General features: G+C 54.7%; 9 protein-coding genes across 9 annotated transcripts; 5 read left to right on the top strand and 4 right to left on the bottom strand.

The window, feature by feature from the left end:
• Nucleotides 1-177: 177 nt before the first annotated feature.
• POSPLADRAFT_1053345 (hypothetical protein) lies at nucleotides 178-1,598 on the top strand (the record flags this gene model as incomplete). Its single annotated transcript, XM_024480387.1, has 3 exons — nucleotides 178-367; nucleotides 422-1,410; nucleotides 1,461-1,598. The coding sequence occupies 3 exons, from the start codon at nucleotides 178-180 to the stop codon at nucleotides 1,596-1,598; spliced, it is 1,317 nt and encodes a 438-aa protein (XP_024343521.1).
• A 136-nt stretch (nucleotides 1,599-1,734) lies between these two features.
• Nucleotides 1,735-7,625, bottom strand: POSPLADRAFT_1064849 (hypothetical protein; the record flags this gene model as incomplete). Its single annotated transcript, XM_024481860.1, has 18 exons — nucleotides 1,735-2,713; nucleotides 2,764-2,839; nucleotides 2,888-3,289; nucleotides 3,350-3,606; nucleotides 3,660-4,551; nucleotides 4,604-4,870; nucleotides 4,925-5,024; nucleotides 5,081-5,201; nucleotides 5,270-5,450; nucleotides 5,514-5,921; nucleotides 5,980-6,237; nucleotides 6,297-6,362; nucleotides 6,412-6,616; nucleotides 6,665-6,870; nucleotides 6,927-7,146; nucleotides 7,199-7,326; nucleotides 7,385-7,482; nucleotides 7,535-7,625. The coding sequence occupies 18 exons, from the start codon at nucleotides 7,623-7,625 to the stop codon at nucleotides 1,830-1,832; spliced, it is 4,860 nt and encodes a 1,619-aa protein (XP_024343520.1). The 3' UTR covers nucleotides 1,735-1,829.
• A 741-nt stretch (nucleotides 7,626-8,366) lies between these two features.
• On the bottom strand, nucleotides 8,367-9,324 carry POSPLADRAFT_1132831 (hypothetical protein; the record flags this gene model as incomplete). The annotated part of the gene is made up of 2 exons (XM_024484259.1): nucleotides 8,367-8,813; nucleotides 8,893-9,324. The coding sequence occupies 2 exons, from the start codon at nucleotides 9,322-9,324 to the stop codon at nucleotides 8,367-8,369; spliced, it is 879 nt and encodes a 292-aa protein (XP_024343519.1).
• A 255-nt stretch (nucleotides 9,325-9,579) lies between these two features.
• On the bottom strand, nucleotides 9,580-10,732 carry POSPLADRAFT_1166688 (hypothetical protein; the record flags this gene model as incomplete). The annotated part of the gene is made up of 2 exons (XM_024487931.1): nucleotides 9,580-9,819; nucleotides 9,879-10,732. 2 exons carry the CDS (start codon nucleotides 10,730-10,732, stop codon nucleotides 9,783-9,785), a joined length of 891 nt encoding a protein of 296 aa, XP_024343518.1. The 3' UTR covers nucleotides 9,580-9,782.
• Nucleotides 10,733-12,062: 1,330 nt separating this feature from the next.
• Nucleotides 12,063-13,675, top strand: POSPLADRAFT_1133011 (hypothetical protein; the record flags this gene model as incomplete). Its single annotated transcript, XM_024484287.1, has 6 exons — nucleotides 12,063-12,115; nucleotides 12,238-12,353; nucleotides 12,929-13,016; nucleotides 13,128-13,232; nucleotides 13,335-13,576; nucleotides 13,599-13,675. 6 exons carry the CDS (start codon nucleotides 12,063-12,065, stop codon nucleotides 13,673-13,675), a joined length of 681 nt encoding a protein of 226 aa, XP_024343517.1.
• Nucleotides 13,676-16,469: 2,794 nt separating this feature from the next.
• Nucleotides 16,470-17,935, bottom strand: POSPLADRAFT_1131497 (hypothetical protein; the record flags this gene model as incomplete). The annotated part of the gene is made up of 8 exons (XM_024484090.1): nucleotides 16,470-16,630; nucleotides 16,696-16,855; nucleotides 16,926-17,009; nucleotides 17,091-17,177; nucleotides 17,243-17,416; nucleotides 17,477-17,632; nucleotides 17,687-17,718; nucleotides 17,899-17,935. The coding sequence occupies 8 exons, from the start codon at nucleotides 17,933-17,935 to the stop codon at nucleotides 16,470-16,472; spliced, it is 891 nt and encodes a 296-aa protein (XP_024343516.1).
• A 2,141-nt stretch (nucleotides 17,936-20,076) lies between these two features.
• POSPLADRAFT_1044077 (hypothetical protein) lies at nucleotides 20,077-20,794 on the top strand (the record flags this gene model as incomplete). Its single annotated transcript, XM_024478455.1, has 3 exons — nucleotides 20,077-20,126; nucleotides 20,182-20,226; nucleotides 20,281-20,794. The coding sequence occupies 3 exons, from the start codon at nucleotides 20,077-20,079 to the stop codon at nucleotides 20,792-20,794; spliced, it is 609 nt and encodes a 202-aa protein (XP_024343515.1).
• Nucleotides 20,795-21,319: 525 nt separating this feature from the next.
• On the top strand, nucleotides 21,320-21,628 carry POSPLADRAFT_1053340 (hypothetical protein; the record flags this gene model as incomplete). Its single annotated transcript, XM_024480386.1, has 2 exons — nucleotides 21,320-21,351; nucleotides 21,421-21,628. 2 exons carry the CDS (start codon nucleotides 21,320-21,322, stop codon nucleotides 21,626-21,628), a joined length of 240 nt encoding a protein of 79 aa, XP_024343514.1.
• Nucleotides 21,629-22,058: 430 nt separating this feature from the next.
• Nucleotides 22,059-22,933, top strand: POSPLADRAFT_1132212 (hypothetical protein; the record flags this gene model as incomplete). Its single annotated transcript, XM_024484187.1, has 3 exons — nucleotides 22,059-22,381; nucleotides 22,451-22,710; nucleotides 22,773-22,933. Coding segments are annotated over 3 exons (744 nt in total), but the record flags the coding sequence as incomplete, so codon positions are not given.
• Between the last annotated feature and the right edge of the window lie 516 nt (nucleotides 22,934-23,449).

Here is a 23,449-nt window from a genome sequence, read left to right as displayed (position 1 = left end):
GCTTCCATCCCGTCTTTTTGCTGAGCGACTTCGCTCGTATATGACTTTCACGCAGAACACTCGCGACGAGTGAGTGGAATGACGATGATTTATATACCATATTGACAATGCCTTGTTTTTATAGCTACCTCAGCGACCTCGTATTCTCTCTCCTCGCTCATTAAGACAGCGCGCATCATGTTTGCTCATCAACTCTTTCGCGTTCCTCGTTTCTACCGAGGTCTCGCAACCCATGCCAACCACATGCCTAGCCAGCAGCTACCTGCGGTGTTACATCTCAAAACTGGACAGTCTTTCACTGGCAAATCGTTCGGAGCACCTCGCAGCGTCTTTGGAGAGACCGTGTTCTCCACGTCGATTACCTCTTGTGAGTCGGAATTCAGTGCTGTGATTATAGTGCTAATGCACGCACTGGTTGTAGACACAGAGTCGATGACGGACCCTTCCTACCGTGGCCAAATTCTCGTTTTCACCACTCCTCTCATTGGAAACTATGGCGTTCCCCGTAATACTGCGCCCGTAAACTCGCAAGATGTTGGTGTGGTTCTTGAGTCGGAGAGCATCCAGTGCGCTGGCGTGGTCGTCGCCGACGTGGCCGAGCGCTTCTCTCATTACTCTGCCGTCGAAAGCTTGGCATCGTGGTGCGCCCGTAGCGGTGTCCCGGGTATCACAGGTGTCGATACGCGTGCCATCACTCGCCTCCTGCGTGATCAAGGTACAACCCTCGGGCGCCTTGCTGTGGGTGCTGACTCTGCGCTGCCTTCTCCGAAGTCCGAAGAATTCTGGGACCCAACGACCGAGAACCTTGTTGCACAAGTTTCGACTAAAACGCCATACGAGCTCAACTCAACCGGAGACGTCAAGATTGCCGTGCTCGACTTTGGCGCCAAGGCGAACATCCTGCGCTCGCTTGTGCGACGGGGAGCGGCGGTGACCGTGCTGCCCTGGGACTATGACTTCAACACGATCCGCGACCGTTTCGACGGGCTCTTCCTCTCGAATGGGCCGGGTGACCCGAACCACTGTGCGCCGGCTGCAGCTCACCTGCGGCGTACACTCGCAGAGTGGACCAAGCCCGTGTTTGGGATCTGCATGGGACACCAGGTGATCGGTATGGCTGCGGGGCTTGACGCGTACCGGATGACCTTCGGGAACCGTGGACACAATCAGCCTGTACTCGCGCTCGCATCGTCGGGTTCAATCCGCGCTGGGCGTGTATACGTGACGAGTCAGAACCACCAATACGCACTGCGCCTACAGGATCCGTTCCCAGCGGGCTGGGAGCCGTTCTTCATCAACTGCAACGATTCCAGCGTGGAGGGCATCAAGAGCACCACTGAGTCTGGGCGCAGGGTTTGGGGTGTGCAGTTCCATCCCGAGAGCGCAGGCGGGCCGCTCGACACGATCGAGGTATGCGTCTCACAATGTTGATCGTGTCTCCCGCTGACAATGTTGTGAAGATGTTTACAGACTTCCTGGCAGAGTGCCGTGCGATGAAGCTCCATTTGGGTTCGGAAACCAATGATGTCATGGGTGCGAAGGAGGAGATGCCGTTGTTGGCTCGCGAGAAGCCGCAGCGCGTCGCCGTCGCTGCTTGAGGTCAAAAGGCTGTGTCAGCTAATCAGATTCATGTGCTATACGTTTCGTTTCATTTAAGGTGTACCATACTGTATTGAGTCGCTATTGGACAATCTACTAGACTTACACAACGCGAGTGATTTTCGAGGTCCGCAGTCAAGGGTGGGTTCAGCATGAATAAAGTACATGTACAGATGGCGTGAACAAGCAGATCATAAGTTAAGCATGCGTGTAATCTCGACTTCAGGTCTTCATCGCTTCTTTGTTTTGGTCTTCGAACTCGCTTTCGCGCGCGGCTTCTTCGTAGCCTTCGACGGCCCCTCGATGATCTCTATCTCATCGTCGATGTCAGCTGAGGTCGCCTTTCGCTTCCCGCTTACGCCTCCGACGTCAAAGCTATCCACGTCAATGATTTCCGACGTTGCGGATGTTGAGACGGACAGGCGGCTGAGCTGATGTTGCACCGCATGCCCTTGCGCAGGACTCTGCTTTATGGATGCTGTGGAACTGGGTCCTGACGGATGCGCTGACCCGCGACCAGAACGAACGGAAAGCGCGGGCGACGCACGCTGCGAGGATGTGGCGGCGGGCGGATCATCTTCGTGCTCCATACGACCCCTGCCCGCACCTGCGAGCTCGTCCGGAAGCGCAACTCGCGTCTCGCGCCAGTCGCGTATGAACACGCTCTCGCCAGCTGTGCCCTCCTGGAACGTGCGCACTGCGGCGTCAACGCGTGCGTCATCGTATGCAGGCACGAGCGTCTCGCCCGTCATCCGTGCAGCGAAGAGCTCAAGCGCGAGCGATGCGGAGTTGCGTACGGTGGCATGTTCATTGGGCCCGTCTTTATCTTTGTCTGCGGCGGGCGCGGCAGGGTCACCGGGCGAGATGTCGCCGAGGTGTTCGGTCCATTCCCAGGGCCGGTTTTGCACGGGCTGCACGGGGTGCAGCGCGCCAGAGGCATCGCGTGTCGCATATGCAAGGTCCGCTACAGTCTGGTTGAGCGCGACATAGGGGAGGAGCGCGCGCATACGCGAGCGGTGCTCGGGTGGCATGCCGACAGGGAGCTGTGAGAGCTCGAATTCGGGATAGTTCCGGAAGGGATCAAAGGTGGTCGCTTTGGGATCGACTGGCATCTCTGCAAGTAGCTGATCAACAATATGAATGAGATATAAGATGTATACGGACCATCGAGTAGACAGTATAATGTATCAAGAAGGAGCGGGAATGCAACGACATCCAGTCCGGAACCATGGCCATGTAGCTGTCAACCTGCTTAGTTCTGAGCGGCGGAAAGATCGGTAGTACTCACCATGATTAGCTCAATGAATATCTTACACAAGCTCTCCGTCAAGCTCTTCACTTGGGCAGTCCATGCTCCTGGGAAGCCGAGGTCGAATTGCAGGAGACGTGCAAGAAAGATTGCACAGTGCGACGCGTGATGAGTGCGATCTTCGGCAAGAGCTATGGGCTTCTCCTCTGTCAACACATCCTTGACTTGGTTCAACCTAGTGCAGAATGCGTAGACGAATTTGTCTTGGATGTGCGGCATGAGCGGAGGCAGAGCTGCATTTCGAAATCGCTCGACAATCTTCGAGAGTAAACGCAGCACTTCGCCGGTATTTGCTACAAATTCCTCTGCACTGCGACCGTCCGAAAAATTGCAGGGGGCATTGCAAAGATCTACGACGCGCTGCAACCCAGCATTGACGAACTGCAAATACGCGGATATCAAGGTGCGTCGAGCATTGATTAATAACAAGATCTATAATACCTTGCCGGCAACCTCCTGACTGACTTCCGTCATCATCTCCGCAACGAAATCCGCCTCCTCAGGTGTCTTGCATTGTTGGAAGACAAAGGTCGTAAGCCTGTTTAGCGATAATTGGGCAGCGTTGCGAGTAGAGTCCCGAGTCAAACCCTCCCCAAGCTGCTTCAGTGTCAACCGTATTTCAATGGCAGTAGCGGCCAGCTTCCACGGAGTCAAAAGAGACGAGACGGCAACAAATCCATCTTCTTCTGAAACAGCGCCTGGGTGAGGTGTACGTCAAATTTCCCCTACAACGAAAAGCACGTCGACTCACCTTGGCTAGGATCCCGTAGCATCAGACGAAGTGCAGTGATCAGCGGTTCATACATGGTCTCCGGAATGCCGCGATATTCGAGTAGTTTTTCGAAAGCATACTGAACCGCGTCCAAATCCCGATAGACTCCTAGACGGAACACACTGAATTGGCATATCGCCTGTCGAAGTGACATGCATCCCTGCCGCAGATTGTCCACGAGAACGGCATTATGCTCAACCAGAACAAGCGTCGGTATGTTGTCCACCAACGAGGTAAAGTGAGCTTCCCGGAAAACATCCCTCCAGCGTGTTTGAAGGCCATGAGCTTCAAATACATCCTGAGGAGGCAGCCCGGTTGCACATTCGTGTCGGAGCAGAAGGCGCTCAAAGAGAGAGTTAGCAGCAGCCAGAAGAACTTCGAGGTTCTTCGCTTGGTCGCTGGACGTAGCCGTCGCTGCTGCTTGCCAAACCGGGTAAATCAAGCCATGCAGAATCGTTGTGGTGGTGAGAGCGCCGCAGACACACAGATGCAAGAGAACCACCATAACGACATCCCAAGTCTCGGAACATAGAGCGGCAACCTCATTTTTGCCAGCACCGAGGAACCATTCAAGCACATGTTTGTCGAAGCCACGAGGGAGATGCTGATCAATATGCCGTAAGAAGTGAGCATAGCGTAGTGCACAAGCTCTGCGCCCTTCGATATCGGCGACCATAGCAGGAATCTGGCGAAGACTAGCAATGGTATTGTCCCAGACCTTCCAGGCCCAGTCGGAGGCGGTCATGAACTTATACCACAGATTCTTGGCCAGATTTGATGCTGCCTCAGGGTTAAGGTCTGTGGCAAGCAAGAGGATTTCCGGAAGCACGACCGGCACAGTCTCAGGTCGCTGTGAAGTCGGTTGTAGTGCCTGGAGAGACTTATAAATATGCCATTGATCCTCGACAGTTTGCGACACTCACATGTGTGTATATCGAGACATCTGCTAGAACCTGCTGACGTTGTTCTGTTTCCAGAAATCGCTCTTGATCTACCTGCAGTAACATGTGCATGAGGGCACGGCTGTGGACACCTTGAGCTCTCCAGAATTGATGTGCACCATAAAGGGCTGCTGTGACGTCTCGCATCCTGTTCATGCATGCCCAGACTTCCATGTGCTGGCAGAGAGTCTCGATGATAACGGTCAGGAGTTTTGTCGTCTCTGTATGCTCCAGAGTGAATAGAGTGAGCTGAACAGGGACTATTCAGTGAGATGAAGGTTCGTTTATGAATGAGAAGCTTGCCTCGAGAATGGAACTGTAGCACTTTCCATGTGCCATCAGGATTACTGTTAGCGTATACACCCTTAAAATATGACTACTTTCGGCTGCATCTTGCGCTCGCCTATAGACAAATTAAGTTGGCTAATGGCAACTGTGTTGATAAAAAAGACCACTGACTGTTTGATGTGCTTGCGCAAAATAGGTAACAACCATCCATTGACAGTTCGTACCTGCTCGTAGCGAGGCGCATTGAGCAAAGTGGAACAACTTGACCAAAATGTGGTAGTGAGCTGTTCTTCTGTTGTCGACGACCCTAGGAGCCCGAGTTGTTAATATTCGTAGTCCCCACAAGACACAACGGCCGACCTTCGAACACCTCTGGAAGTAAAGCTCGAATTTCTTTCCTGATCTCACGCTCATTGACGTCTTCAGGTGTCTCGCGGGCACGGACGCCATAAAGCGCAACCTTCCTTTGCCTAGTGAGCGATGCATCAGAACTATGGAGTGGTATCCAGCGAAGGAAATCTCGATGACGCGAATGTTCAGCCTGCAGAAATAACGGTAGTGAATAAGTGCGTGGTGGCTAGAAGGCAGGATCTGATCAACTCACTTGAGCGAACGATAGACCGTCTTCTCCCCGCGCAATAAGACGTTGGATGTACGCCTGATATGAGAAGAGCCCGTCCTTCACGAGCTGTCCAAACATCAAAGACACGGCGGGAAGATTCTCCGGCTCCGCAGCGTCTTGCGAGGAATCTAGCCAGTCAAACAGCTGATCTTGAATGTATTCGTCTGGGGATGCGGCCTCATGGCGGATGGCGCGCTCGCCCACCTTGTGTCGCCATGTCCGAAGGAGACCGCCAGCTGCATACGGACGGTGATCACCATACTGCATTGACGTCACGCTCCAGGTGAGTAGGATGTCGAGCTTCCGTGCGAAGGAGGACTGCGAGCCGAGGGTGTCATCGAAGAACACGACAATATCCATGTCTGTCGTTCCGGACAGTGAATTGAGAAGCTGGTTGCACATCGTCAGCAGAGGGAGCTGAGAATCAAACGGGTGATACCGTGCATACTCTGATGTCTGCCAGTGCCGAGGTAAGACTCCCCACGACCCGCGGGGGTAAGTGCCGGAAGAGCATGGCCTCGTTGCGGTGCTGCACATCGGCAAGGCGATCGAGGAATGTCCGATGCAACGCACGGGCATTTCTGTCGCCGACACTGTCGGATAAATCGGTAGCAGGACTTTGTGAAAAGATATCCTCCAATAATTCTCCGTATGTCATCCAAGCCCGCGGGCTGACAAAGGCATCTGACTGAGCAAGAAAACATCGCTGTTGCGCCCGGATTATTTGGTTCGTCTTGACACTTTAGCCAACTGTACGGCACTCACCGACAACAAATCCTTGAGCATATCTTCAAGATTGGCTAGGTGGTCCTTTGCAGATGTCGAGTGGATCTGGGGAACGTCTTAATGATTTCATAGCATAATATGCCAGAGTACGTGCCTCAACAATTCTTGCTAGACATGCTTCCACGAAATGATGGGTCAACGCTCGACTGATTAACATACCATCGAGGTACTCGTCTGCCAGATGAGCAACGAATCCCAGTTGAGCTAGATTGCAAGTGCCCATTTGTTGTACTAGCCATGCCAAGAACGTGCGATTGTCTACGAGGCCCTCCGCGTAAAATGTGTGCAGAAGTTTCAAGCTGCGAAGATGTTGGTCTGCATGCACATCACACCCTTATTCTACTCACCTGTATGTAAAACGAGATATCCAGCGCTCTCGGGCCTCCGTGTCAGCCAGGAAATTCTTGAATGTTTGTTTGATGTTCAATCCGAGACGATGCGCGGTTGGGAGAGCAATGTCAGTTAACTGCTTCTTGAGGTAGCTCGTGACAACGTTCGCCCATTCAACACTGTACTGAGTTGGGTTGTATCCAGGCTTGTTTCGCAGACCTGCCTGAATTATACGCCATCTGAGATACAATGTCGAGACAGTTAGAAGTCGGGACATACTGTTTCGTTGCCGCCAAAAACACGCAGGAACCAAACAGCGCGAGGTATGGCGACGTTTTTGGTGTGCAAAAGATCAAGCAAATCATGTCCCTTAGCACCGTGTGGCACGTTCTTTCCGAGTTTGTAGAGGGGCACGTCAGGGTTCGCCAAATCAGCGAACCATGCTTCTCGCTTTGTATCATTCAGAGTGACTCGCGAAGGCATGCGGAATGAGGTTGAGCTATTCAGATTATTGAGCACATAATATCCGATTTATTCACATGGGAGCATACGGGATCTGCGGGATGCTCTCGGCTTTGCGGACGAATACCTGGTTCAAGAGATCTTCGAGCTCGCTGAGAGCATTCTCTTTGTCGAGGAGGTTACCCTTGATCGTATCTTGAGCGCTATACGACTCAGCCTACGTATAGATATATGTGAGCGTCACTTGCGACATTCCCATTCACAGGAGCACGTACTGGTACAGCATGGTCGAGGATAAGGCCATTCTTGACATTGGTCTCTGTGAGGACTTCTTCCGCGTCATCAGGGCGAGGAGCGAAGAAGCCAACATATCCTTTGAGAAGACATGATTAATACATTGTGTCCCAAATTATACCAATGCTTACCTAGATCTGCAGACGCATGGGCCCTGGGCACCCATTCTGGCGGATGCAATTCGTATATAGGAGGTGGGTCAGGTTGCTTCTCCTCTGCCATAGCACCTAAGCTGTGTCCAGAAGCTGTAAAGCCGTCAGGCAGCCAATCCATGAGTTTGCCTGATGCAACGTACCGGCAAGATAGTGTGTCCACTGCGGAGCGGAATGGGTGATACTAGCGCAACAACTGCTTTCTAATCTAGATGACAATTACTTGCTACAGAAGACAGCACCTATATCTGATGATGATGTAGACTAATGATTTTGTACATGCTTATGACGGTCGAGAGATGGTATGATTGAAGTAATGCCGACTAAACTTGCCACCAAAATGCTCCCGCGGTAACGCTGGCGCTCCGACATAAAGCCTACGGTCACGTATTTGATCCGGTCAGTGTCACGCTAGTTCGAGCGCTAGTCACCGTTGTACTCCACTCATGCAGATACGACATTTGAGTCATTTATGCTCGCAAACTTGATCAATCAAACCAGCGAGACATGGTAACATTCAACAGCATGCGCTTATTCTCATTCATCAGAATAATCACTCTCGAAACATCTGTGTTACTTTCGGCTCCCGTGTCGCCAAGGTCAATGCAGGATCAATCTACATGTTCACATCCGCCGGCCTACAGTTATGTCTACCTTCGAGCACAGGAATCAACCTCATTGTCATTTGCAGCCGTTTGAAGTGGATCGTAAGTAGCTACCTTCGAGGGGTCAAACATCCCGTCCTCTGATATTTGCCTCTCGAGGCAGTATTTCAAGTCCTCCTTTCACCTGCCCAACAGGATTCCTCCGTCTACCTGATTGAAGATGAGTCTACCTTCACAAATGTATCTTGACCTTCACTTACCAGAATTACCGTCCCTGAAATATAGCTACCGGCCCGCGACGCCAGATAAAGTACCGTACCTACTACATCCTCTCCGCTCCCAATCCGGCCGATCGGGATCACATCCCGCCTCTGTGAGATGAAACTCCGCGGATCGTCCGGGTTGTTCATCTCCGACGGCACGTTCGCAGGTGCGATGCTGTTCACGCGCACGCCCAAGCGCGTGAACTTGGACGCGAGGCTCTGCGTCACACTGTGTGCTGCTGCTTTGCTCGCTGCATAGACATGCACCGGCGAAGAGTAATAGAACGCGGACACAGAGGAATTAATAACGATGCACCCGCGTCCGTCGCGCGCGCCGTTATTCTGTTTGGACGCTCGGACGAGGTGCGGGAGAAGGAGAGCCGACATCCACTGGCGGTGATGTCCGAACGTATGTCCGAACGTGAGTCAGCATGCGTGCATATAATATTGATTGTGGAGTAGCACTAACCTGCACAGACGAGACGTTGACAGCGAACTCATGCGCCCAATCCGTGTCGGACGCCTTCAGCAGCGCGTCGCGCACTTGCTCTGGCGTAGCTCCCGGTCCCCACGCTCCTTCCTCGTGCGCGATCCCCGCGTTGTTAAACAGCAAGTCGAGCCTAATGTCTGCCGCATCTATGCCCGCCTTCTTCTCTCCTCCTTCGAATGCTTCGACGATCTTCCTGCATCCTTCGCTCGTACCCACGTCCCCCACGATCGGGATAATCACGTTGGGTGCGGCCTGCGTGGTGGCCTCGACGCCTGCCACGCGCCTGCCAATGATGTAGACACGGGATGCGCCCGTTTCTGCGAGACCTTTGGCGACATACGCACCAATTCCTGAGCCCCCTCCGGTGATGAGCGCGACGCGATTGGAGAAAGAGAACAAGTCGGGAGCCATCGGTATCGTGGTGTGTGGGAGACGCTTGGATGCGAGTTACGCCACGCCCGCATGTCCTTTAATGAGGATGAACTGGTGTCCCGCATGTAGTCCGAGCTCCACTGTGTGTCCGAAGGCCTGACTGCCGGCGCATTGGTCAATATGATCAATCAATGTATAAGATGGGCCCACGGCCTTGCTGCGCGCTCCGCTTTCTCCGAAGTCGTACGAACCTGCGAACAGAATTGTATACGGTGGTCCTTAAAATCTCAGGCCTCAAGCTCAAGACCAATGGTGCTTGTGATATCGAGATATATGTACCATTACATGTATCAATGCAGAGGATATGCGGTGGATATAGTCCGTGGGAATAATGTGATGCTGGGTAAGGCCTTACGGGAGAATACTCCGGGAAAAGCGCAATGAGAAGGTGGTTTTGATTATACATTATACACAGAGGGAACCGAAAATGCAGATCTTCATGATGCGATTATGGGCAAGGCTGGATCTGGATCGCTGCTGCGGAACATGAATGATCAACTATCGTACGGATCAAGTCTTGAATTGCTCACTCAATCGTTCGGGGCAGCTGGTCGATGCATTCCCGAATGACACGCAGGGTCTCCTTCTGGTCGTAAAGCGGCCGGTCACAGGTCACACATCGAGCATCCCAGCACGCTCGCGCCGCAGGCCACTCCAGCAAACCTTTGTTGCACACTGTATCGCCCAGTGGTCGTACATCCATCTCCAGAATGATGGCATACTTGAGCTCGCGCCAGGTATGGTAGTCAACGACATTGCCACAGTTGCTGCATAGTGTATCACCGCCCGCATTGACGAATGGCGGGTCATCAAGCCTGCGACGGAGCGCTTCGCGCCGCCCGCGATGCAATTCGAAGAGGCTGAGAAGCGCAAGCGGTGAGAGCTTCATCAGCTGCATGCGGTGCTCGGGCTCGTGCAAACTGAGTGTAAGCGTGTGCTGTGAGGCCATGCGCGCTTCGTCGGCCCACCCATAGCGACAGGTAACGACGTACAGACGGAGCGGGTCCGCGACGAACGGCGGCGTCGCAATGAGGGCGCGTACGATCGACATTGGACCTGGCATATCATACTTCTCAGCAGCAAGTAGAATAGCCTCTATGACGTCGTACGAGTCCAGTGACGGGATGGGCAGACCACAGGCCAAACGCAGAAGCCCCTCGAGGGTGGTGCTGTCCTCGTCGAGGTAGATGTGGCTCGCGGGCGATTCGGGCTCGCCCCCGGTCGGCAGGGTGAACATGGTGCGGAACCATCCCGAGGTCGTTTTTAGCGTATACGAATGTACGCGGAAGAGGGTACGGTCCTTCGAGCCCAAGACAGTGTCGCCGTCGGATGAAGAGAAGAGGGGGTGGTATGCGGGAGACTGCGTGCCGTCCGATTCTGCTTGCATAAAATTCAACGAAACCTATAATAGTGGAGTCTGTGAGACTTTCTAGGTCGATCATTGGGAAATGAATGCGCACAATTGCAATGGTCGGATTGGTTATGATGGCTAGTAACAAACAGGTAATTAACTCAATCAGATCTTGATCTTAGCGCGTTGACGAGACAGCACGTGATCGTGCCACAATTTGTCTACCAACAACTTTCTGCGGGCCCAGATGCAGGTACAATTGCTGCGTAGCGTCACAACACTCCAAGCCAGGTTCAGCCTCAATTATTCAGCCCTTGACTAGGATGGCTGTTTAACTATGTTGTCTGCATGATCTCTGTCCAAACACCGCGTTCACTTTGTGTAGCGTCCATGATCTATATATGCCACGTACTAGTTGTGCAGCGAAATGAGTTGTTGCTCTCACGGTTGTAACGACAGATTTTCATCTTCCAGGATTTCACCCTCGTCTCCCATACTTCTCAGTGCATTCATATTACGAGTGCAGAAATCCGAGTGCGAAATTTCAAATGTCTGCGAGCTTCTAGGACCAGGTCTCGCCGCAGAAGTTGTACTCAATACGTTCTTCTACGGCACCTGCTTCGTCCAATTCATCCGATGCTATCGGGTTTACCACAAAGGTCAATTGTGCGTATCTTCACCTCCATCAAGACCCTCACCATGCTGAAAATATTTCCAGAGCTGACATGTTGTGGCTATTTGTCGCTGATATGGTGCACACAGCGATCTCCGTTTTACTCTCCTAGACCTACGCGATTGTCAATGTCGGTGATCTCGATGCACTACAGAAACTTTCATTTGCATGCCGTGCAACATCAATGTTTGTGGCCTTCTACGCACATTTTATTGCACCACTCTTCCAACGCAGACCATTGACCCCTCCCTTCGTGGTGCGGCGCATCTCATCCAGCTCTTGTTTATATTTGCCATGAAAATGCTCAATAACTCTTTCAGCACTGCCACACCCATGCTTCTTTCCTGCCAAATGCTCCTTAGGATCACCAATTCCATCATATATTTGGCTCTTTTACAATCAACATCCTCGTGCGCGCATTGGTATATCAGGGAACCAACAGACGCGTACGACAGAGTCATGGCCTTCTAGATGTGCGCCCTAGCCCACGCTTCTATTCATCAACGCAAATTTGGGTCCCGGCGTTAGTTGTGACGCGCTTATAGGGTATGTGCTGAGACTTGTCATAAAGTGGGACGTGCATTCACTCGGCGCAGTTCCAGCTCCTTGATATATCACTGTTTAGGCTTTGTCGCCAGTATCATAAGATTGTGCATCCCATTGTCGTCGATTTCTGCTTTGATATCGCATCCCATGTGCATCAATGCGTGGATGTCGGTCATGACAATAGGTCACACGGTATGTTAGTCCTCTTTGCTCATAACAAGCCCTGGTGCGTCTTCCCGCTTCAAACAACATACCTATACACGTTTGTCGTCTACCACTCGTGATGTGATCTATTCGCTGACAGTCTACAGCACTTTCACAGCTCTGTGTGTGTTTCCATCACTCCACACAAAGAATCAACTCGGTGGTCCAACTGGCATTGGCTGTACAACAATCGTGCGACCATCACTCAAAGAGACACCGAGGTGGCAGACCACAGTACGTCGCATTATGTCCGACCGTAAGTGTTCCGGGACACGAAGATGACTGAGATGCCGAATATACAGCCGCACTTGCCGCCTATCCGCAATAGACCGAGCGACATGCGGTGAGATATAGAAGAAGATAGGATCAAGGAGACACTGAACTTCACAGTCTCAGAATGTTCAACCTTCTTTCTTCCATGGCCAAGCATGACATTTCCGAATGCGAAGTCTCACGCACGTATTCTGCCATTGGTGACTGGATGCGTGTTGGATGTGGTTTGATGTTTCAGAATGAAACCATCAGCTGTGGCTATCGTTCGTTTCATATTCCCAGCCTTCGCTCAAACGTCGCTCAAGCCGTATTTCATCTATGAGCAACGTTCTGCCATGACGCTCTGAGATTACCGTATGATCGCGTGCGAGCGCGCCCGCTGGCACTGCGACTGCCTGTATGGATGGGTTAGGCGTTTTGGTCGGCTCCGTCCTCTCGGTATGAAGAGCCTCAAGGTGGACAATTTGGAGGGCAAGCTGTCCCCAGGAGGGTATAAACCATTACGCATGCCTCATGTTAGCTAAATTAGCACACAGGAATGGCGGAGATGGATGCGTCCCTGAACTTCGCGCTCCATATGGTATCCCAACTTCCAGATCGTGGGGATAGGCGTTTACCAAACAGGTAGGTACGCACAACCATACCCTCCGCTTGGCCCGGGGCTACGGACAAGACACGCCGTGCAATGAAGGGCGGCTTGAATTGACCGAGTTGTGCTCCGCTTGTCCCTGGTAGGCTGAAATACATTGGAGGACGGCGGTATTGGCAGATAGTGGTGGTTCAGACACTATCATCCAATGACCTCTTAAAATGCACGTTCATATGGGCAGCGCGCAACATGTGAGATTGCTGATGCCATTGCCTGGGCCCTTCTCTCGGGCGGACCCAAGATTGTTACACAGAAGCACAATAGACTCCCCCCACCAAACGTCTCTCGTATAGTTGGTTCCTTCCAGAAACATATGTGCGGCCGGAGATTGTTGTGAAAATTGCAAGGCACAGGTCCGACTGTCGCTATGCCCGGCGATTGTATAGAAAGCAGTTGGGAAATGATGAAGGAACCGACACCGTAAGCGCTGTGAGAGGTCTTGTGTGGCTCCTTATTCCCGACCCGCAGGAGACACTTTCTAAGGCGGCTGAACTTAGCTTACCGTACCACCTGGTCTTTGAGAAGCAGTGGTCAGGTGTGCCTCATTAAATTGACAGTATGTCGTGACCACCGACACAAAGCTTATCCTGTACGAAGAGGGCCTAGAGAGATATACCTTGTGCGCCCGCGGTAATTTCGTCGGATCTAACGAAGGTAAAAAATGACAGATTCTCGAAGTGAGTTGAATGACTGCAGAAATTGATAGCACAAATCATATAGATATGCGATCGAGCTTCTACGCACAATAATGACACGCAACGTACATAATTGTCTCGATTTACACTTTCGTTAATGTCGTTGATCCCAGGCTGGGGTTAGGTCACTCTGCTTCACTACACTCATTACTGTATGATCTGCGCCAGCTCTCCTCTATAGCCTGTACGGCTCAATTTCTAATCCTTTACCTTGTAGGTTCCGGACCAGACGCTGACTTAGCGACATGTAAGCCACGGGGGGAGGGTGCGGTGCCCTTCAGAGTGGCGTCACGAGCACAAAAACTAGGACTCCGCCGATGGGCTCCTAACACAGGGCCCGGACGGTTTCCTCATGAGCAATCCGAGAGAAGCTGTGAGTGGATGAGAGCTTCCATTATTCGTGAATGTGACGGCTGACCTTGAACGACGAGGAATCTGCGCAATACAGGTCCAAATCACTGTGGCGCTCTTGGAGACTGACGAGTTCCTTCCAAAAATATGTTTATCTAGGGTCGTAGTGGTCTATCAGTAGCACTTGTGAATTATGCAATCGCTTCGTTCGGATCCAGGTGTTTTTTTTTTCTTTTTCGGTCGTAACCGGATTGCTCACTCGCGATTTTTTATTTTGGAGTACTGCATGCGACAAGTAACAACGAATGTCTCTATCGGCTGGGGCCATATGTACCGAGGAACGACTGTTCACTTTTTTGTAGCCTGCGCGGAAAAATTCCCCCACCATTATTGATTGCGCGAAAGCCAGTGGGCTCCCTTCGCCGTCTGAGAGTATTTCCTATGGTCCACGCTCAGGTTCGGAGCCTGAAGCCGAACCGAACCGAGACGTTAGGTATGTGGGCGGCCTGCACAGCAGATTCTTGAAAGATTCTACTTTTAGTTAGTTGAGCGCCCGGAGATCTCCGTGCGTCCAAAATCTTGGTCACGAAGGAGGAGGTGCATTATCCCTTTTGCTCAAATAGCTTAGGGTTGTTGTGGCGAGGTGCAATCTTTTTAGACCACAGCAGCACAGGCAACCAGCTGGCCCCTGTTCGTGAATTGAGATGGACTCATACACTGCCTCAATACTCGCCACCTTGCAGTGTTCGGGCAACGGAAAGACTCGGGTCAGATGATGATCGCGGACACCAGGACTTAATTTGGATCTCGATCACTGAAAAAGCAACCCTGACCATTGATTTCTTCACGAGACAGCGCCCACAAGCGTTCTGCAATTGGCGTGAAACTTTCCTAGTCTTTCGCGTTTTGAGTTAGACACAGTTACAAGTGGGTCTTCTTGAACGTTTCAGGGTTCCAAAGCCTCGAGACAGGCCGCTGCCGGCGAGAGTTCGCGTGACTATTAACTGAATTGCTGAGGAGGACAGCTGTCAGTCAGCGCACACAACAGTTGCTCTGACCAGACACCACGCCACTGCACAGCGAGTGAGTCACTGTGTTGGGCAGCAGTGCCCGTGTATTACTTTCCACTGGCGGATTTAATACCTCCGAGCATCACGTCTAGCTGCCTCGTTCCTCTGGAAATAATGCACTCCGAGGCGGACGAAGAGAACCTCAGATGTCGTCAAGCCTCGGATCGATCAAGCGCTTCATCTTGCCCGCTTCGAGGAAAGGTGCTGGTAGAATATGGACACTCGTACATATTTGGTATCTGAGCTCGATGCGGCCACTAATCAAAATTTTCTGTTTCCATCTCAGCCACCAATCCCAAGGTTCCATGCAGGAAATTTAAGGCCAATGGCCGACCGAGGGATACGTGCCTGGAAGCGATGAATGTAAGGCGCGCTGGGGCCGACTGTCGCTTCGGCCGGTCTCTACACAGGAAACAGGTGAGAGATTCATAAAGAGTTACGGTAGGGTCAGACGCTCTGAGGTTCTGTGATGTTCAAGAAGCACGAGACAATATATGCGCGGCTAAATCTATGCTCACCGTGCCTTCTAGTCTTCGAGAAGCAGCGGTCAGGTGTGCCCGACCGCCCTGAGCCGATGATGTCTATATAGATGAAAATTGAAGACTTGCAGCTCCCGGAACAGACAGGATTGTATTGCTGTTGTCACGCAGAAGGCCTCGGACGCGCTACGCGCTACATGGAAGTAACAAGTATTATGCGGGAACGGAAATCACATCCCGATTAAGATCTGTGTAGATTATGAATTCCGGAACCCGCTCGCCATGCCGTTACACCGGGTCCCTGATTTTGACCACGTTGACGTCCTATCTTCACGGTGTTGCATCATACGGAAGCGATGTTATGTCATGCTCTCAGCTTATTAAGTTAGTCCGCCCGGCCAGCCATAGCATCATATCTCAGTTAAGTCCGCAACATCGATATGCGCCTAATAATTTCCCTACATTGCGCCCTACCGTAGCGACATTCGTGCTCAGAAGTGGCTACTGTGGTCCATACATATAAATCACAATATGCGAAGAGGTACAAGAGACGTCCGGCAGAATCAAATGATGCAAGTATCCAAGGCTTCTTCTTTAATCGATCGTACATTTGCTTCTCCGCATCGTCCACGGTGCACGTACAAACGTGGCTGTAGAGCCATCCGTCCTCTCTCCGCAACTGAATAATTAATCGTGTGATCGTGTGATACTACCACAAGGCCCGTCAATAGATAACACACGTCGCGCGCCACAGATTGATGATAGCGCGACGTGGCGGATATAACCACGGCGACTTGTTGAAGACACCGTGCGTGCACGCAAGGGCGCTGGCCTCAGCGGTATTCGGCGCCACAATCTCCAATCGCGGTGATGAGATGGCGTCCATTCGACTGCTCGAGCACGGCATCGATCGCAGCGTTGTCCTCTTGCGTCAGCTGGAACGTGAACACCCTGCTGTTGTCGCCGCGGTGCTCCGACACGCCGAGGCGCGCCCCTGCGGTGCTCGTCAGCCGTCGGCGATGGCATGGGGGACGCGTGAGGAACAGGGGAGCGGCGTACCGATGATAACCGCGCCCACGCACGGGTAGTCCAGCACCCAGCGGGTCGCGACGTTGGCGATGCTTACGCCGCCGTGGCGGTCGCCAATCTGGCGCAGGACAACGAGGAGGGATTGGAATAGCGTCCAGTCGCCCCACGCCTTGACGATCATGTCGAGATACTGCCGGGAGCAGAACGGGTTGGGTGTGTGTATTAGATGACACTCGTTCTGGGCGCGGGATGTGGCGCACCTTGCGCTGGGACGGCGTCAGCCTGCCTGAATATGCGTCCGGCTCGGGCTGGCCCAGCCATTGGTCGGCGAGGAAGCCGCCGCACTGGAGACGACAACGCGCGCATCACGGCGCGTACCCCGGTTAGCAGGGCTTGCGAATGCGTGCGAGAGCGCGGCTACCCACCAGCGTGCCGTACGTGAGCAGCCTCACGTTGTGTCTCTGGCACACGTCTGCCATGCCGTGCAGCGGGCGTGTGTCGATGAGGGAAAACTAGGAGCAGAGGAGAAGAATGCACGTCAAGCCACAGACGCGGCGGCACGGGGGAGCGCGCAGACCTGCACTTGGTTCGAGACGATGGAGCCGGGGCCCAGCTGGCAGCATATCTCGTCCGTCCTGATCGCGTCAAAGTTGCACAGCCCGAGCGTCGTGATTCTGCCCTCCTGCTGGAGGTCCTGGAGGTGGCGCAGCGCGGTCAGATAGCCCTTGTCGTTGTAATCTTGCCAGTGGAACTGAGTCGCCGCTGTGAGTGCCGTGTCCGCTAGATTGTTTACAGCGGCTGGGAGGAATACCTGTAGAAGGTCGATGCAGTCTGTCTGCATACGATCAAGCCGTTCTTGCACGGCGGCTTCCACGACCACACGGGTGGGATTTGTCGGCCGGAAGACACACCATTTAGTTGCGCCCACAATGCGCTGTGTGTTCTGACGGCTACGCCGGAATTGGCCCTGTTTGCACGGGTTAGCCTGACAGCAGCCGCACAACAGAGATATGTCGGGTACAAAAATGATTTCTGAGCTTCCATAGTGATCGGCTGAGAACACGGTCAGTACGTTGCAATCCAACGCGGCGTGCGAATAAGACACACCCTTGAAATGGAACAGATATCATCGTGGACACATCAGCACTTTTGCCGAGGGCTGGGACGTAGCTCTTACCATGTCTGCGCACGACCGCGGTCAGCACCAGGCCGTCTGCACGTCGAGCGACTCACCAAACGCGGTGTAGCCCTGCTCGACATACTGGGACATCTGTGCGCGCACCTTGACGATGGGCGCGCTGCCCCAGGCATTGCTGGAGAGCTGCCACAGGCCGTTCCACAGACGAGGGACTCGAAAGGGGCCGAGAGGGAAGGACTCGAGCGTGTTCTCCATGGATCAACTTGTGATCTGCGAGTCGAACTAGATATCAGTGCCAAGGCGCACCTGCAGGACGCGATGTGACTATATAAGTGATACTGTGTGTATCCTACAAGACGCCGGCGGCGGTGCAGCAGTCTGACGCCTAACGACCCATCGTCAGCTTGAAGCCGACCGTTTTGGTTTGTGACGGCCAGGCGACGCACCAAGATATCGGGGACGAAACCACGGATAAACCGAAGACAATGGAGCGGAGTATCAACTCGCTCGATTTTTAGATCCGTTCTTCGCCACTCGGCAGATTCATTGATCGCCGGGCCTGGAGATTCCGTCGGTCCAACAAACCTGAGATTCACGCTCCTCCTACCGCGATCGGTCCCCTCTCCCGTGGCGCTCCCAGCGCATCAGATCTCAAGGCCACCATCCGGCGTTGGTTGGCACACAGGCGTGCATAGCACATCATCATTCATTTCCGGGGTGGGGGTGGGGTTACGGCGACACTATGGACCGGCACGACAGGCCAAGCGCACGTCGGACGGAATAGTATAAATTAGCCGGTGGAAAGATTGAAGACCGACCAACCCAAGGATAACGCTCCAGGAGCCCACGGATACGCAAGTCTAACGCATTCGAACATCACCTGCTTCCTCTTCCCGAAGATCCACGGTCTCGTGCGCACACCCAAGCCGTGTTTTTATTGACAGGCTTCTCCCGAATCCCCAATTTTACGAACATGGCTGCATTTCGGTCTCAGCAGGACGTGCGAGTAGAAGTTGCCAGAAATGCACCGGCTCCTCTTCGCTGTCACACTGGCACAACTCGCCTCATGCAATACGGCATGCACCCGGGGACCCAGGTCCCAGACGAAAAAGCTGTGTATAAATGTGTTTCGTCACGTGAAGGCGACGTGAGCCACCCTGACGGATTAAATGATGACAATTTGCAAACTTACTCCTTCGGCGGTTCCCGAGAATAAGCGCCACATGGGATGGCGCAAAGCAAGACCCTGTACGCGTCCCCTGGGATCGCCGCACTCGAATGTGGTTTGACGTTTGTTAGTCTCCTTAGATCTAGCGCACATCTATCCTGCTCTTAACATGCGCGCACTCGCAGCGGACAACAAATTTCAGTCAGAGGCCTGCTACGGACATCTGAAGCTAAGGAGAACCATACCCACATGACGCTGCTGCTTTTCCCCCCCTCCGGCGTGCAACAAGGCGAGGCGGGCAGCTGCTGGTCTTCACATCGCCGCGCGAGCAAGTAACAGAATTCGCTTACCCGAGCGCCGGCGTCCATTCGAGGAAACAGCTCCCCCTCGCCGCTGATGTTTAAAACGCCGGAGACAGGCCAAGCATGCACTGATGACGAGCGCGCCCTGACGCGGACGCAACCCGCCTCCGTAATGTCTCGGCATCGCGAAGGGAACCGGTAATGATCGAGTGCCCGACCCGCCCACGATCGGCGGCAGCCTAGGGGGCGGCGGCGGGTGTTTCCATCGCGCCCGCGTAATGCATAGGCGATGTCGACGGGGGGCGTGGCGGCGACAGGAGACAGGAGCTGTCGATGGTCGCCGCCACGCGTCCCGAGCGCGCGCAGGATCTGCCAGAACGCGATAGCCACCCGAAGAGGGGCGCGGGGCAGGTGCTCTGATAGCAGGGCGCCGCGACGAGCATGGCACGGGGGGGCGATCGGGCAGGGCACGAACGCACGAAGATGAAGATACGGATCGGCGCGGGCCCGCGAGATGCGATTTGCGGGGTGATTCGCTGCATCAAATATTGAATCGGCATCTCATTCGGCCGCCCGGCACGCGCGTGACCGGGACGAGCGCGCGCGCGTCGTCTGCGATTGGAGATGGCCAAATTAGCCTCGGGCTGGGATCCCTCTTGGCCCCGCGCGGGCTGCCCGGATAACGCTGACTGCCCGGGCCCGCCATATAAGTCCTACCGTCCCGCCTCAGCCAAGCCTCCAATCAAGCCTCCCCTAGCACGATCTGCATTCCCTTCACGCACACACACACGACCACTCCGAACATGCCTGCGCCCGAAACCCCTCATGAGACACGGCCCATCCTCGGACATGTGTATGCACAGGCACCTTGATCGACCCCACCCGCACATACTCACACACATACACAGAAATCTGATGATGGATAGCTTCATCGCAAATGCAGAGGCAGACGAGTAAGTACCCCTTACTTCCCTGCACCCGGTCTGAAGTCTAACGGCATCCCACAGCCTCCGCGCCGTCGTGCGCACACTGCTCGCAACGAGTCCGCACAGCGTAACCGCGACATTCACCGCCGTCGCGCGCCGCAGGCTCGAGAAGATGAACGCCAAGGCGCTCCCGCCCTCCGTCCGCCTCTTCATGAAGGCCGCCGACGGGCTCGCGCGCCCCGGGCCGGACCTCCGCCCTGTGCTCGCCCGCGCCCGCGCCCTATACGGCGCCGGCATGGGCTTCGCCAGCCTCGCCCTGCTCACCGACGTCGCGCGCCACACGCTCGGCCTGCGCTGGGACGAGGAGAGCGAGACCGGCGACGTGCTCGCCGCGATCGACGCCGACATCACGCAGGCGATCCAGAGCGCCAAGGAGGAGCTCGGCGGCGCGCGGGTGGCTGACCTCCCCGGCGCGCGCACGACGGTCGGCGAGCTGTACGGCGTGCTGACGCACTGCGAGCAGGACGCCGCGCGCTGGGGAGGGGTGTTCCCGTTCGAGCGCGCCGCGATGAGCATCCAGTATTGGAAATTCTAGCACGAAGGCTTCGTGCGACTTCGACTTCGACTTACGACTTTGACTTTGCCTTGAGAGACGGACGGAATGGAGGATTGGCCGGATGCATGCAATAACAGCAGCTGTATTACTAACGCACACGCGCGGCCCGCGCGCACTCACCTTATGACGACGTGTGTATGATACTGTATGGAATATGGAATATACCCGGACTCTTCTGTCTGTTTTGGACGCACCTTCTATCTTCGCAAGCAGACAGTGGCGTGCCTTGTCCGCTTCCCCGGGCGCTAAGGAGCAGCGGGTGGCTAACGCCGTGCGAGCGAGTGATGGACGGGTGCAGTCCTTCTTTGCCTGACAGGATCCGTTACGACGCGAGAATTTCGGGGTTCCTCGCCGATAACATCGGAGTATGCGTCGTCTGGAGCATTCATCACGTCGAAGGCATTGTCTGTACGAATTCGCGTGATTGAGGAGGAAACGAACGAATCAGGTCGGACGGGGGTAGCACCGACCAGCTGACTAAGGGTCTGTCATTGGCGATGGGATATGTCGCGAACAGGTGCGCTCGAGCCCGGCTTGTATGTCTCAAACGACGTTGTTGACACGTACGAACGCCATCATACTGAACTGGATTGTGAAACTGGCAGGTTACGCGTACAGGGTGACGCGCAGTCCCAGATTGTCGCCCGTGCGCGTGCACATCCCTCGGAGAAGCGCAGATGCAAGCACGAGGCGAGGGTCGGGTTTATGGAGCGGAACAGCAGAACAAGACCTGCGAAGAGAATAGATGAGGCTCATGCACGCAACGAAGACGAGGACGAAGAGCCTCATCACGGTGACGGCGGCGCACAGTGATGGCGGGTATGGGCGTCTGTCCGCGCAGCAACCGGCTGCCACCGCGCGCAGCTGACTGTGAATGCCAGTCTGCACTGCAATGGCTCCTCCCTCCTTCCCGCGAGCTGCGCCTAGCTCCACTCCAGCCCTCTTTCTTCCCTCCTGCAGCAGCGCTGTCTTTCCTTCATTCCCCCATCTCACATTCTCCTTGTTCTCCCCTTCGCTAGCTTGCAGCTTTTGGTTCTGCTTTCTGCTTTCTGCCTTTCTACTACCTGGATTGCATCCACTTGATCGTCTCCCAGTCTAGATCCTCGGTCTCACGATGATGTTCGCAAGCACGCTTTTCGTCGGTGCCCTCACAGCCGCGGCGGCTATGCATGCAGCTGCCGCTCTTTCGTGAGTCCCGCCTCCTGTGCTCGTCACGCAGCGCACGCTGACCGCACCATAACCCAGTCTCTCGTCCCAATGCCAGCAGACCCTCGCCTCCGTCGTCACCTCCTCCGAGGCAAAGTGCCTTGACGCGCAGGCCCTCATCGGGCTCGTCGTCGCCGGCACCAACTCGTCTGTCGTCGGCCCGCTCAACAACTGGCTCACCGGCATGTGCGCCGCCCCCGCGTGCACGAACGCGACCCTCGCCTCCGTCGTCGGCAACGTTACCGCCGGCTGCGCCAGCGACCTGGCCGCGTACGGCATCGCGAGCGGCGATGCGAGCGAGCTCACGTCCATCGTGCAGACCGCGTACCCAACCGCGCGCAAGGCCGCGTGCCTTTCCGAGTGAGTACCGAGTACCGCGCCGCGCGCATGCGTGGACGCGAGCGCGATAGCTGACCGCACACGGCATAGCACGGCGAACAACCACACGCTCTGCGTCACCGAGACGCTCACGAACGCGCAGGCGATCACGGGCACGCTCACGCTCTCCAAGCTCGCGTCGCTCGTCTCGCAGGTCGCGGCCGGCGGGAGCGCGCCGGCGCTGCCGAGCAACGTCACCTGCACGAGCTGCACGCAGGCCATGTACGACACCGTCGACGCGGCGTTCCCGGGCGCGCTCACGGGCGGCGCGAACAACACCGTCGCGGCGCAGTGCGGCAGCAACTTCACAAGTGCGTCTGATCTGCGTGTGTTTCTGGTGGGGGTTGGGGCTGATCCGCTTGCGAACGTGTAGGCGCTGCGATGCCGTCGTCCATCACGCAGACGGCGAACAACGCCGTCGAGAGCACCGCCGCTGCTGGTGCCGCCGCGCTCGGTGTCTCGGTGCACCCGGCGCTCTCGGTTGCGTTCCCGGCGCTGCTCCTCGTCTCGTCTGCTTTCGTCGTGTTCGCATGATGTCCGTCGCCGTGCCCTACCACATCCCTACGAACGTGCGCTCGGACCTTGGCTCTTGCTTTCGGATGTAGCACTAGCGGACCTTCCGGCTTACTTCCTTACATTCGGACGCTGTAATGCGACTATTATGTGCACTGTGCCTTAACCATGCTGGACAATTGGACATTCCGGATTGCCTCAGAAAGTTTAAACTTTGGCTTCGTGTGATTTCACTGCCAGACGGAGTCGCTCTAAGATGCCGCTGCATTGGCGGATGCGACATCGTGCGTGCGTCCTAGGTTTCGTTTGATGCGATCGGTACGGGATCATTTCGGGAAGCTGTAAACCTGCTTTTTTCATTGCACCCGCGCGGTCATCTTCGGTGGCCCCTGCCATACTAACAGGGCGCGAGATCGCATCAATATGTAGTATGCAGAGAGGTTCGGCGGGCTGTCCATCTCAAACGCAGGTAATCGGGCAGCACGCGTCTGTTCGCTACCACCATCCCATCGCCAGCTTCTGCCGCCCTGGATCGCA

The sequence above is a fragment of the Postia placenta genome (genome assembly GCF_002117355.1).
Source record: "Postia placenta MAD-698-R-SB12 unplaced genomic scaffold POSPLAscaffold_2, whole genome shotgun sequence".
Lineage (NCBI taxonomy): Eukaryota > Fungi > Basidiomycota > Agaricomycetes > Polyporales > Adustoporiaceae > Rhodonia > Rhodonia placenta.
This window is presented reverse-complemented; position numbering and strand designations above follow the sequence as displayed.